Here is a 14,058-nt window from a genome sequence, read left to right on the forward strand (position 1 = left end):
GCAATTTCATAATTGCCAAAAGCGCTTTTCAGTATCTCGGGGAAAATGTTTGGCCTGTTGGCCCTACTACATGCCGTGGTCGTCGAAATCAAACACTTCACTTCACTCTTGTGGTTCTCCTCTCTCGTGCATTAGTCAGATGGTTGCCGCGCTGTACACCACACCGGCCGTACTCCCGGCAGAGTGGTAGTGGCCATGAAAAATCGGTTTCCAACGATGCGTTTTGCCCCAAAAATAATTTCCTTCAAGTGTTGCTTCGCCTGACCCTGGGCAAACAAAGGTGGGAAAACGAAAAAAAACGCTCGCTCCTGCCACACTAATGTAATGTGTTTTGGGCTAGCGGTGAAAACAAAATAGTATTTCATTTTCCATCCCACCGAGGCGGTGACCACGCCGCGAAAACATTCTCAAACGCGCGTCAGTTTTGCGTAGGCCGGTTGGCGGTTTTTGAAGAGCGTGGCGCAATTCGCGCGTATATTGCGCGCGCTGTTTTCATTCAATTCTCGAGTACTCGTCGCAGTACTTATGATGAGACTATCTGGCCCTTTTGGGGTACTAATTGTAAAGGTCGAAAATTACTTAAAATTTTTAAAGTATCCATTGGAACGGATATCGCCCACGTGCGGAGGATTCAAAAGTCGGATTTTCCTAGGAACCGAAATAGAAAATAGTTTTCATTGTCAAGTGCAAAACACGGGTTGCGTGAGAGTAGTTGTGCTCTCTAACGGGCCCCACTAGAGAGGCGGTCAAAACGACGACGCAATTTACGCGCGCTCGTTCCAATAGCGCAGCAATATGGCCGCGTGCCAATCCGTCACACAAAATTACAAATGCAGCGCTTAATCGCACCTTTACCCCATTTATCGCCGACCGGTTGAAATGTCGACAGCTGAGAAAATTGAAAGAGAAAAGTTGGATTTAATCTTAAAAAGTATCGGCCCAACGTCTGGTCGGTGTTTGTTTGGTTCAGATTGTGGCTGTTGGTCGAATCTGAATGCAAATCCGTTTCTAGCGTACTCTATTTGATAACTTTTCCTAAAATATACTACCAAACAAACAAACGGGGACGGAAGTTGTATTAATTTACACCGACATTTTTAACGTTGTATGGATTGAGTATCGATGTATGTTAGAATGTACACCCACATCGCATGCAGAGTTCGACACATCCCCCCTCACAGTACAACGACGAACTCACAAAACAATACTTTCCCATTAGTTGTACTGAGATTTTTCGCATTTCGCACTTACCTCTTCAGGAACTTTCTCGCACTCGCCGTTCACGCGTTCCTCGTCCTTCTCCTTTTTGGCCGGTTTCTGTTTGTCCTTCTTGTTGAACGACAAACTGCGGAAGGACCACTTCTTTCTCGGTTTCTTCGGCTTCTTGCTGGCCTCGTCCGCCGGTTTGCTGTCGTTCAGCAGCGATTCATCATTGCTACCATTTTCTAGCGTTTTGTTTGGATCAACGTTCTCGCCACCTTCCTTCTCCGAGGCTGCTGCTGGGGACGAGGCAGCAGCGGCGGCTACGCTCGTATCACCGCCGCCGCCACCACCACCACTACCGTCGCCACCCTCTTTGTGGGCTTTCTCTGTGCTGGAATCCTTCTCATTTTCGGCTGCATCGCTCTCAACCTTCTTTTCCTGCTGGCCGGCCAGTCGCGATCGGAGAAGCGTTTCCCGGTGGTCACGCGCAAAACAACAAGGACAACACACGCATACACCACACATTGAACGAAAACGATCCCAAATGTTTGCGCGTGGCGTGGGAGAGTGTAGTGGGACGAGCCATGATTACGATTAGTGTGTGGTATGAAAGGTGATATGCAGGGACGGATATGTGTGTCACACAAACGCATGGAGAGAAGAAGAAAAAACGAAAAACAATTATTAGTACGATGTGAGAGATTAATTAGAATCGTTTGATTTCGATGAATAACACTTCTCAACGGGGACTAAAATTTAATCGAATTTTATGAAAAAACATATTGGCCAGGCCAATTCGAGCATCGTATTATCCATCAAAGCCAAATATCCTTGACCATTAGAATGTTTGTTGTTGCTGTAATTGAGGTGTATACACAAAGAATGCACTTTTGCACCGTAAATGCATTTTAGACCATATTTTAGACCACATTCCAGCCGATTGTCGTATACGCCGGGAAGTATGCAATCGCCGCACACGTTACGCCCGAACTCGGAGTGATGATCTTTCGCAGGGACAGTTTTCGAAAGTGCTTACCGTTGCACGTTGAACTAATGGCTACTGTTTATGTGGCTCGATGTAAACAAATAAATGCTGTGTATCGTTTTATTTTCATTGCACCGTGTCAGCAACGATGCACACGCTGCCCGCCGATGATCGCGTGGATCGCTGCTGCGTAATAAACACAAACAATGGCCAAAAGACCGTTTTACGGGTGATACGATCCCGCTACCCCTTTTTAACCAATCATTTCTACACTTCATCTCATGCCGGGAGGCCCACAGTTTCAACGCCACAGTTATGTCGTCCTACGATACTTTTCTTTTTTTCTTCCACTTTTGGAAATAAACATTTCTGATGAAGTTTTTAGATGCGACGGCACATATTGACAGTCAGATTCTGTTACACATTCCACATTGGTTACTAAATAGGGCATGCAAGTGGAACATGACACATCTTTAATAAATGCGCACTCGCTTATTGGCGCCGCAGACTCCGACTAGACACATTCCATAACCATCACGGGCACCGTTGCTGGCGTCTGCTTTTTAATCCTTATCTCCTGTGTGTCTCTGGCCGTCGTGCACGCTAAAGTCACGCACCAACGGTAGAGTCATTTAAAAAGAAAGTTTACTATCATCCTTTGAACCGGGCCCCAACAGATAACCCCCGCGGGCTACACCACAGGCGCCGCAGAACACAGCATAACCTTTCGTGAATTTACAAACTACCCTCGGGGATCAGGGAGCCAGAGCAAAGCGCAAATCATTATCGCCGGGGCTTTCAGAAAAGCTAACTCCGCGCTGCCGCCGGGCTGTCTTTTACTAAAACAAATGAAAAACCCTTTAACCGATCGAACTGCGTCGTGCATATTATGGCGCGCACCACAGCCAGCCGCCAGCAACCAACGTGAATTAAAGGAAAGCAAAACAACGCAAATGGAACACAGCGCGCGCAACAGAGCGGGCTGCGCCTGCAGTTATGATGATCGTGATTATTTTAAATGAGAGCAAAACCCGAACCGCGCGACCCAACGGCCACTCCTGAGGTAATCTTTCGCCGGCCACAGCGCGCGCACGCCGTTCATCAAAGGCTATCTGCACGTGGTCTCCGCGAGGAACACTGCGCACAATGCAACAACGTGGGGAGAGCAGCACTAGAGCACTGCGCGCGCTACTTGTGGAGGAGCCTTAATGGATGGAGAGAGGAAAAAAAAAATGGAAAGCATCCCGCGCGAGGGTGATATTTTGCGCCCCACAGGACCAACCGCCAATTAATCTACTGGTCATCGGGTGTGGGTTGTGCTCACCACCGGAAGAAGTTAACCTTGTTTACGGTTATAACAACTACTGTGCCGCCCCCGCCCGGCTGATGTGTTTAAAAGACAGCGCGAAGAAGAGTACGTGAGTCTCGAGAAAACATAAATCATAAACATCCAATTAATTGGTTTTGAATTGCCGTTAGTGTATCGAAAAATTTCCACGCCACAGCATCGTGGTGGTGCGTGGGCAAAACAGGTGATGAAAGGTAGTGGCGGCGGCGGAGTGTGCTAATATTCGGCCACCAGTTGGGGTGTGGTGGTGCCCATTAACAGCAGCCCGCGCCTCTGAGTGTCCGGAGAAATTTGTGTAATTGGGACCTCTCTCTATCGGCACGAATGGGCGCGTGTGTAAAAAGTATGATTGGTTTCGTAATTCGCAGCCAGCCTCCATCAGGAAATAGAACGCACGGCGGAATAGCGATGAGGAGAGTAGTTCCTCATCAAGCCACGGAGACGACCGTCAGTCAGCCTCTGCCAGGCAGGCAGGCTGACTGGAAGGACTCCTGTTGTCTTGATTACTTCGAACTCAATCAACGAGCTCCGGCACTAAACGGTTAACAAATTTTAAACTGTGGTTAAAAGGGTTGTTCAATGCGTCCATTAAAAATAGATAAACCGCAGATTATCTAGGGTCAAATGGTTGGTCGAGTCAGCAGTCAGGAGGAGTATCTTTAACGGCTCTTCGCACAGCGCGCCATATGATAGCTTAAGTTTGACGAAGACGCAGTTTTAGAATTTACAACTCCAATCAAAGAACACCCTAAAACAAGGTGGATTTTGATGTCTGTGAAGTGCCGAGGTACATTTGAAAAAAATTAGTAGTAAACAAATGCACAAGAAAATTGATACAACGTCAAACGACTACCTCTATCAAGTCCCGTTGGCCCGAATCGGAAAATTTCGCTGTGGTAAATGATGGAGTCCCGACATACACAGGAGTCAACTCATCTTGGATTTGCGAAGGTGTATTGCCTTTCAAAAACAAATATTTAATGACACCTTGATACTTGATTTTTGCAATTGTTTTCAAAATATTGAAATCACCTGACTCAAACATTTATTACATAAAAGATGCTAACATTTTGGTGAGTAGATTTCAGCAGAATGACAACTAAATTCGCTTGCTTTATTTGACTAAGTGGTGCCATCTTCAAGGTGAGTAAATCTTTAAGTTAAATATAATTGTGTTCGGTACCGATTATTGTTTAAAGCCATTCCTATTTCGAAAATATAGAAATAATATCACATCACAACCAATGGTAAATTGTGAAATTGTGAACAAAGGCTTGCAACGTATTTCCTAAGTTACTTTGGATGATACATTTAAGCATTCTTGGGGGATCTAGTCCGTCCTTTGGCATATAATAATCGAATTGAAATTTACAATGAATAATGTACCGTGAGTCGTATTTATGTTTTCTAAAGACACCTTTTTGGACACCCGGATTGTAACCGGAAATCCAGAGCTGGGAAGGCTTCATCGTACAGGAACCACATACTTCCGATCAAAAGCCATTCAAAGCATTATTTTGTTCGGGACTGTCCACGCGTTCGTAACGCGATTGTATGCTTCATACTCCATACAACATCGCGTACACTTCACATTCTCGTAGTGGCACAGAGCAGAACTCGTCGTTTGGCGGTGGGCCTTGACGGGGGTGCCACCGGGACCGGTTGGGTGGTAGATAGTAATCGACGTTTTGCTTCAATCGGTGTTAAATTTCAATCATCTTCCCACACACATCACACGCGCGTCTCGGGGATCAGTGGCCCCGCACGGATCAGCCGTGCGTTACACATCTCGAAAGTAACCATCATCATTACACCACCGTTAGAATGTTGGCCGCCGCCACCGCACTGAAGAGAGCTCCTCCACCACGTCCCCATCACTCGTTGCCAGCTGCCGGACTTTGGGCGCTAAGTGGCATTAGAGAAAGCTATCTATTCAAAGTATCGCCCACCACGCACGCACACACAGCAAACCTTTTTTGTCCGGCTTGGGGAAAAGTGTTAACAAGAGTGAAAAGCCCCACACATCAAAGCGCCCTTCTGCCTCTAGGAGTTCGATAATGCACACTCCTATTGCTGCCTCCGCTGGGGTGGTGTGGTAGAGTAAGAGCATTTTCATTTTCCCTTTTTTCTCACGTGTATCCATCCATCACGCGCGGATGGCCCCTATCACAACCCGCCCAATGGGCCCAGGCACTACACGCTACGCGCGCTCGTCAACTGGCGATAGCAATTATGGACGCTTCACTTCAGATGCACGCATGCACGGCGCGAGCAAGAATCATAAATTCCGCAACAACGCGCGCCTTCGACGCGGTTTTATGCGTTCCACCAACAGGCGCACGGATTTGTCGAGCGATCAACTTATGAACCCCCATTTTATAGGTGATGAGATCCCTGGCATCGGGGGACGACGCACGTTTCTAGTCGCCCCAAAGCCATCCATAGTAGAACTGCAGAAACACCTCTCGTCCTTCGAGGACAAGAACGCGACCCAACAACCACTTTCCACCAACGGCCGCAATTTTAAAATTAAAACAACGTCTCGATTGGCGGCGCGGCACGTTTCTACTTTCCCCGTGTTCTGTCCCCTGTCAGTGTTCTTTCTTTTTCGTCACCTTCATCGGAATTTGATCCTTTTGCGCGCGTGTGGCAAAGGCTGCGCACAGCAACGCAACAGGTTAATGCGTGTTTCGCGCCCGTTTCGTTCGGAAATTGGTGATTGATTTCAATTTTAAAGCCAACACACACTGCTCTTGCGGTGCTTCCTGGTGCAAGAAACGCACAATTTAAAATTAGAAATCGCTTACCCTCGCTTCTCGTTACTCCTCCATTCCGAAGGTGGAGTTCGTTCTGTTTGCACGAAAGAAGTAATTGCCGACAGACTTCGACAGATTCACTTAAGCGAAACGAAACGTGCGACCGCCTTCAGCGTTAATCGTTGCGAATTAATTAAAAATAGCTCCGATTTAGCAGCCACCAACCAGTGCGCGGTGCGTATTGCAATGGAAAATCGTTGTACATTCTCAACGATTAAATGGTGCGGAATTTTCTTATAAACAGCTAGCAGCTAGCATGAAAAATCTATGCTATGTTTTTCGTAACAATGGCTCGTCCGTAAATGATGTCTGTTTCTGTGCGAAAGACTTTCATAGACCTGCCATTGACATCAATATGAATGCCAATGCGTAAACTGATTCTAATACGGCTCTACCCGTTCTAATAATGTTAAAAAACATAAAAAAGATCGTAAAAATTTAAACATTTAAACAATCAAAGGTGGTAATGAAAACCAATGTCGTATTCATCATATTAAAGCTCGTGGGTGCCACATATCAACACCAAAAAGAATTGAAATTGACAAAAACTTAAATCAAAAGGTAAAGAACTGCCTTCCGTGCATCTGGCCTTGTTTTCTGTGCATCTGTTTCTTGTTTGTTCTTGTGGCCTATCCTAGTCGTGGTGATTCGCGGTTCTACGTTCTTTCTCTTTCAAATGCATCCAAATTCATGCAAGTCGGATGACCGATGGAAAAGTTATGCGTTTTATGTGTCCGTAGCTTCATGATGTATGCAACAAAATGAAACAATATAAGATTTTGTTTCCAACATGGTAAAACATGATCTGAGATCTGTAATTTGTTACAAATTTATGGAGATGTGTGCAAGAATTTTTGTGTGATTTAAACGAAGTCAAAAACAAAGGTTTAAATCCACAAGGAACTCGTTCCTCAAGGCAAAGCGGCGACGGTCAATGGAGAATACTGTCTAGAAGGGCTGAGACGATTATGGTTAAGAATTTAACGAAAACGACCTGAATACACGTTGGATAAGCAGGTTTTGTTACACGACAATGCACCTTTTCTCACAAAACAGTCTCAGTTAAGGAGTTTTTGAACAATCAACTTGTGTCATTGACCTCTCTCTCTGTGTTTGCTTGATCATTTGTCACCATGTGACTATTTCCCGTTCCCTATGCTCAAATTGGCCATGAAAGGATCATTTTATGATGACATTCCAGCGATTCAAAGCGGCTGCAAACACGGCTAATAAATCTTTTGACACATAAACGCGCATAACTTTTAATCTGTCATCCGATTTGCATGAAATTGGATGCGTTTGTAAGAGAAAGAACGTGCCTTTCAATTCCATGTTAGTAACGAGTTTTAACACAAATATCGTTCCCTAAATTACATGTAAATACATAATATTACATGCATACAATTAATTTTAAACGAAAAGATAAAAGATTCATAGCATACGACGGAAGCATTACTAACGATGCTGTCGCAGAGGAATAAAAATTTTTTTTAACAGAAAAAACCCAAACCCTTCCTAATGATTCGAAAGCCGGAAAAAGACACACATAAATCACGATCACTGCACCAAAATCATGATCGTGTGTGTGCATTCTTTATCGATGTTTCTGATGCCCTTTCCTCCCCCCGAAAGTAGGAAGAAAATCTCACAAAATCTATCGAAATTCCATACCGTTCTCCTTGGTTGATTTCACACTGCGTCTCATTTATAAAACGTGTTCGGCAGTTCGGCATGATAACATCATGTTGCGACCTGAACTTGAACCTGACCCGGGGGCCCTGAGGATACCCGTCAGGCGGCAGCAGCAGCAGTAGCAGTCCCCTTGGCACGCCACCACAACACAGGGGGAGAAGCGTAACGCGATACGCCAAGGTACATCTTGAAGGAAAGTAAAAACCTGTCAAAAAGCAATGGCCATAACAAACGAGTGAACTTTCTCTCTCTAATTAGCTCCCACCAGCGCACAGCAGAGAGAACACAATCGAAGAACCTTTTTCACGCCAGCATTATAATTTTCTAGGCCCGCCGTGCCGCGTGCCGCCGTGTTTCTCGTCTATCACGACGCACTAAAAGATTATTTAACGTCTATAAGTCACGCAATAGGGAAGCTGCGTAGCATCTTGTGTTGTGGCCCGCCGCCGATGTGCTTTCGTGGGGTTCACGGTGCGCACAGCAGGCATGCATGCATTCTATGAGCCGTCGTGTGTCTCTGGAGGGCTCTGGTTTAACACAGAACCTTTTTTTCGGGGAATCCCTTCATTCCATCATTCCGTGGAGGACGAAGGCTGATGTAAGGTTGAAACCTTTTTCGTTTTGTTTACGAAGCTCGGAATCCCAATATTGGTCCCTTGCGCGATCACCGTTTGGAATAGTTTCGTCGTTTCAATCTACCATCATCATTTCCGTGACATAGAACAGCATAGCGCTCGCAGCAGTGGCACTCTCTGGAGAGGCAGGCAAGCATGCAATGCATTTTAACTTTGGTTCTTTTGACAGTGAATATTTTTGCTTCGCAAACAAAACAAAATTAAAGAAACAACTGTTCGGTGTTCGGTTCATCGGGGAATCTCGTTTACAACGTTGCGCACCGCCGATACCTGCGCGCTGTTCTAAAGCAGGAACTAGTGCATCACTCTTGCGCGCCTCCAGAGCGGAAATCTTTAAATAAATCCCCTTATTTACGATGCTGTGTTGTTCTGGCATTCCCGCCGGGGACGCTAAGAAGCTGATTCCGGTGTTCCTCCTGTGAGCAACGATTTATGGAATCGTCTGCACCACACGAAGGCAAAGGGAACAAGTGAAATTCACTAAACCTGTTGTGGCACGCAACCCCTTTCGAAGATGATAGCTCTAACATCAGTGGTCCCAGAGTGTACCGAGCGATCATTCGGTAATTTGCTACATGGGTTAATAATTTTAAAGTTTAAAAAATAATAACGCTCGAGAGCGTGCGTGAACGATGGAGCGGTGCATAAACGAGTATTTATGCGCAAGACTACACCGGAGGGGGGTTCACATTACCACAGACACTAGGTGGGTCGCCGGGTTCGTTGGCGCGCACGCCACGACGTGTGAGGGCCCCCGCTTGGCTACATCTTCATGAAAATTATCACCCCTATTAGATCGTCGAATAAATTATGCATATATCGCTCGCGGACGCGTTCGTGCGCTTACAAAAATATGTTCGTCGCCGTTGCACCCCCATAACCAACCCACGCGCGTGAAGAAGCTGAGGCGGTGAATTAACTTAAAAGATTATGATGAGACGGAAACTGGTTTCGGTCGCCTTTCCTTCGAATGCGCGCCGACGACGACAGGTTGGACCGGCGACGACATCACACAACCGAATGTCAAGGTTCGATGTGAGACACACGCGCGGCTTGTTGGGACAGGTCACGGAATGTGGTTGCGTACCTAGTCCACCAGAGATTCGCGTATAGCATTTAATTGTTCGCGGATGTTGAGATGGTACGTAATTAATGATGGCAAATTGTAACACGATTGATACACGATGAAAATGATGAAATGTGAGTGTGAAAGAAGCAGAACGTTCATTTCCAAAAATGCTCTCGTTATCTATTACTTACATTTTCGCCGTCGGTGTGTTGAGCGTCTCCGTTCACTTGTGCCTTCAGTTGGTCCACATCTTCAATCTTCTCCAGTTTTCCGGCACCCTCCGTCACTACGCCATCCTTGGCCGGGTCTGTAGTTATGTCGACGGAACGCTTACTCTGTGCCTTACCCATGGCGGTAGTTTACTGATCGATACGAGTTGTTCTGCAAATAGAATAAAGGGCACCACACATCAAACGGATTAGCATTACTAGCAAACATGTTCCCCAGTGTCGTTGCAATATTGAGAAGTACACGCTGGATGAGATTAAATTGCAACCAAAAAAGGCTGGAGCTTTATTATGCACACCACACAGCACGCCAAAAAACTTCATTCGGAGATGAGAGATTATCGCCGCACACATACACCGCAGAGTCAATCTATTTACGACCGTGCCCCGATGGTCAATGACAACACCAATGGGTGAATCTCTGTACGGTACGAAAAACGAAGCAAGTGGAGCTTAAATGTCAACACCCAATCCTTACTTAATATGGTTTGCAAAGCACCCGGCAGAGCGTTTTATAATAGGGTTTTATTATCCGCGAGCCGTAAAAATGGTTCAAAAGGCTTACAGAGAGTGCGAGTACCTTTTATTGGTGGTGGTGGTGGTGCACCGTGACAGAAATCGGGGCTTAACCGCACTCTGATTGCTTTCCGGGCGTGGCGTGGCTCTGGAAGGTCCACCAACCCAACCAGACTGTTTTATTGCCCAAACACAGTAAAATAGCAACAATTTGCGATGAGTTTTCGAATAAACGAATAAGAATACACACTGCAAAAGCTAACACAGTTCACTACAGTAACAGAGAAAATGTATGACAAAACCCCTGCAAAAGAAGCAGGTACGTACGATCGATGGCCAAGTACCACCATTGCATTTGTTTTAGTGCGATTAGTACGAACGCATTGACTTCTGACAGCTCTGGACCATGGTGTCAGATCTGGTCCGAAAATTCGTCAAAATTAGCTTTTCATGTTCGAACTTTCGTTAAGTTTGATTCCGTTGCAATGTTGTTAATTTATATTTTGTTGTTGCGCGAAAGATGGATAGGAAATTAAAACAGTTGATGGAGAAACTGAGATATTCCTGACAAAGAATCGAGAGTAAACGAAAAAAAGTGATTGCGTTCCGAAGACACATTTCTTGGAATTTTGAAACCAGAGAGACTGACTGGCTGGCTGGTGGACTTTCATTAGATTTCCCTGTCGATATGTTAATTTACCACTCGGCTTACATTTGCTCCGTCGTGTGGTAGACGTGTGTGTTCCATTGTGGCCCGGGGGTCTTAATATAATTGAACAGGGTTGGTGGTGGTCGGTCATTGACACGGCATAAAGTATAGCACCGAAACGGACTAGCCGCCAGCCACCTTCCCCCCCACAACATGTGTAGTTTTCGACACTAACGGACAACACACACGTTCATTCCTCTATGGACCTCCTCTCTCGGCGGTCGAAGCAACATCATAATCCGAGCCCGTAACGAACGCGAGCGAAAGAGAGAGAGACAGAGCGAGGAATTGGGAAGGAAACGTAACGCAACGCAGCACCATAAAACGTCCAACTTTTTCCCCCTTTTCCAGCATCTAATAGCCCCGGTGGCCACCGAAGTTCACAGTCATCCCACTCAGTCAATTCCATGCATCGAAGCGTGGAGAATGGAACAATGGACGAAACATATTTAAGCACGGTTTTATGCGTGCCAGAACAGAAGGAGAGCCTTCCGTCCACGGGTATTAGTGTCAAATTTTCAAATTAGCAGACGGTTTGCTTCACGGCACCGAAACACTAGACCACACGGGGAATCCGGGCAGCAGGCAGCACTATCTATGTACAACTACAAACCCTTCGGTGCTGTCACGAATGATTGAACGCTAAACTTAATCGCAATCAGTGGCCCAACTTCTATGCCACTTTCCATATTTTCTGGTCTCGACAAACGTGACCCACAGAGAGGTCGTTGGGTAATCACGGGTAGCCAAACACCTTCCAACACAATCTAGATTACCTCAAAACTTAAAAGGAGCAGCATTGTGTAGGTTGACGGTGCCTGATATCCAGAGAGCTCACTACTATATCGTTCCTTAGTGTGGATTTCCCATTAGAGCTTCTGTTCGCCAAAATAGAACTCTTCTTTCAACCATTCGAAGCAAATCAATCAATCATCTCGTTAGCTCTCCCCTGCTGGTCAGTATATGTGGTGTTGGTGTGCCAACCAAGTCCACCAGTCCACAGTGTTCCAATACCAAAACAACATACATATTTTTCTAGAATTTCTTGATCGAGCACATTCCAAGATGAATGATAGCAGCGCGCTGCGGGATCGTTTGTTCCTTCCCGTTCGTTCGTTTGTTCCAATTGACGTCAGCAACACATCTACTGAAACGAAAGGCTAACCTCATTGCTATTATCTTCGAAATTGAAATATTTGTAAAATGTAAACAAACTCAAATGTAAAATTGAGAGCCTGGAACACACCCAAACTAAATATTTTTCGAGCCAAAGACACTTATCGAAAACGCACCACACGCGCCCGATATGCAAGTCGGTCCCGTCTACATTCCACATTCACGACGTATCCAGATCGTACAAACATTGCCCACGGATTATGTATTTGCCTTCGTGCGGGGGTTCCGGTCCTCCCTCTGAACCCTTTGTTCCTCCACCCATTTATGTACGCCGACCGCAGCACACACCAAAAACGCTGTTACGGCGAGAAAATGTCATTAAAATCACTTGTCGGAACGAATGCCAAAACAAATGTCTCTATCGCGGCAGTTCAGGCCTCTAAAGCGCAAAGAAAGGAAGACACGGTGTGTCGTTCCCACAAACCAAGAACCACCACCCGCTACTCTATCCTGGGGGAGAAATCAGTCGTATCATAACCCAACGCAACCCTCTGCGTAGAAAGGAAGTAAAGATTCCATATTTCACACGTGCGCCGCCCCAGTGTACGAGCGTGGTGAAAAGGGCCACCGAATCCTGCGCGCGCGCGCCCTGGCTCCAACTAAATCCGGGAGAAAGAGCTTAACTTTGAACGCGTCGAAAACACGTAACGTAAATCAGCATTACGATCGGTGGCCGCGTTGTCCCCGCAGCACAATCAATGCTCGCGGCACAGACCATAAAATTCCATGACATTTCTTTTCGGCCCCCGCCCGAGAAATGCCAGCCAAATCGCGTAGAGAACGTGTTCTCTGCGCCGTGAAGTCAAGTTGTCCATTCAGCGATTTGATGTGGAGGGGCGGCGCGAGCGGACCCTTTGCGTATCCCGTGATAAGAAACCTCCGCTTCTCTACATTGCGCTGGAGGTATTCAAAAAAGACCTGCCCCGTTGCAGTAGCAAAGAACGGCGCCGCGCCGCGCCGCGCTGTTTGGAACGATTTATTTATGGCACCAATACTGGAAACCATAACGGATTTTCTTAGCCTTGAGAAGGAAGAAAACAACGGGCACGGCGCGAGAAGGTGACGAAATAGCGCGAGTTTATTGTGACTCTAGTGTACTGGGGCGTCGCGGATATGCGGTGCCCGATAAGAAAGGTCTCTCTTTTTCGCTGCTGCCCGTGAAGTTGAGAATTTAGTGCGTCGTAAAGTCCGGCTCCTCGCGTGTCACGGCGTGCGCTCCACCCCAGACGACAGATAGCATATCTCCAAGATAAACGATATCGTCACTAGTTTTCGGATATTTCCATAGCTGCATGAGCTACACAGGCACCCACAATGTGTCGGATTTATGTTGCCGGATACAACTCAAAATTAATTATTTTTTTCCAAGGTCTGCCGTATTAAAAAGTTGAAGGTAATAAACTTTTATGATCCCTTGTGGCTTAGCGCGTTTAATTACTCACCACAACACTGCACACATCTCTATTCTAGGTTCTCTGGCAGCAGACATAACCTATACCGAGAGCGCTGTGTGGCAGGTGACACACTCCAATTCTTGGGCAAGTTTTCCGGGGGACAGCATTTTTCAGAGGAATTCGAGTTTTCAGTGCCATGGGAGAGCCGTGATTCACACCCAGGAGTCGGCCGGCTCCCGGCGGCTTACCGATAAATAGGTGGATAATAAGGTTCTATTTGTGGTTTTC

The 14,058-nt window shown here is 46.2% G+C and overlaps 1 protein-coding gene across 3 annotated transcripts in view; it reads right to left on the reverse strand.

Moving 5' to 3' along the window:
* Positions 1-14,058, reverse strand: part of LOC131212443 (microtubule-associated protein futsch-like) — a 45,410-nt gene that overhangs the window by 11,507 nt on the left and 19,845 nt on the right. The window contains exons 3-4 of one of the 3 annotated variants that reach the window (XM_058206307.1): positions 9,940-10,129; positions 1,252-1,641 (exon numbers count right to left, since the gene is read on the reverse strand). In XM_058206307.1, the coding sequence (XP_058062290.1) occupies positions 1,252-1,641; positions 9,940-10,098 (549 nt within the window). In that variant the 5' untranslated portion in view covers positions 10,099-10,129. Of the gene's footprint in view, positions 1-1,251; positions 1,645-9,939; positions 10,130-14,058 lie in introns of all 3 variants that reach the window. The other 2 variants (XM_058206306.1, XM_058206308.1) reach the window with 2 other exon arrangements.

This window comes from Anopheles bellator, chromosome 2 (assembly GCF_943735745.2).
Source record: "Anopheles bellator chromosome 2, idAnoBellAS_SP24_06.2, whole genome shotgun sequence".
Classification (NCBI taxonomy): Eukaryota; Metazoa; Arthropoda; class Insecta; order Diptera; family Culicidae; genus Anopheles; species Anopheles bellator.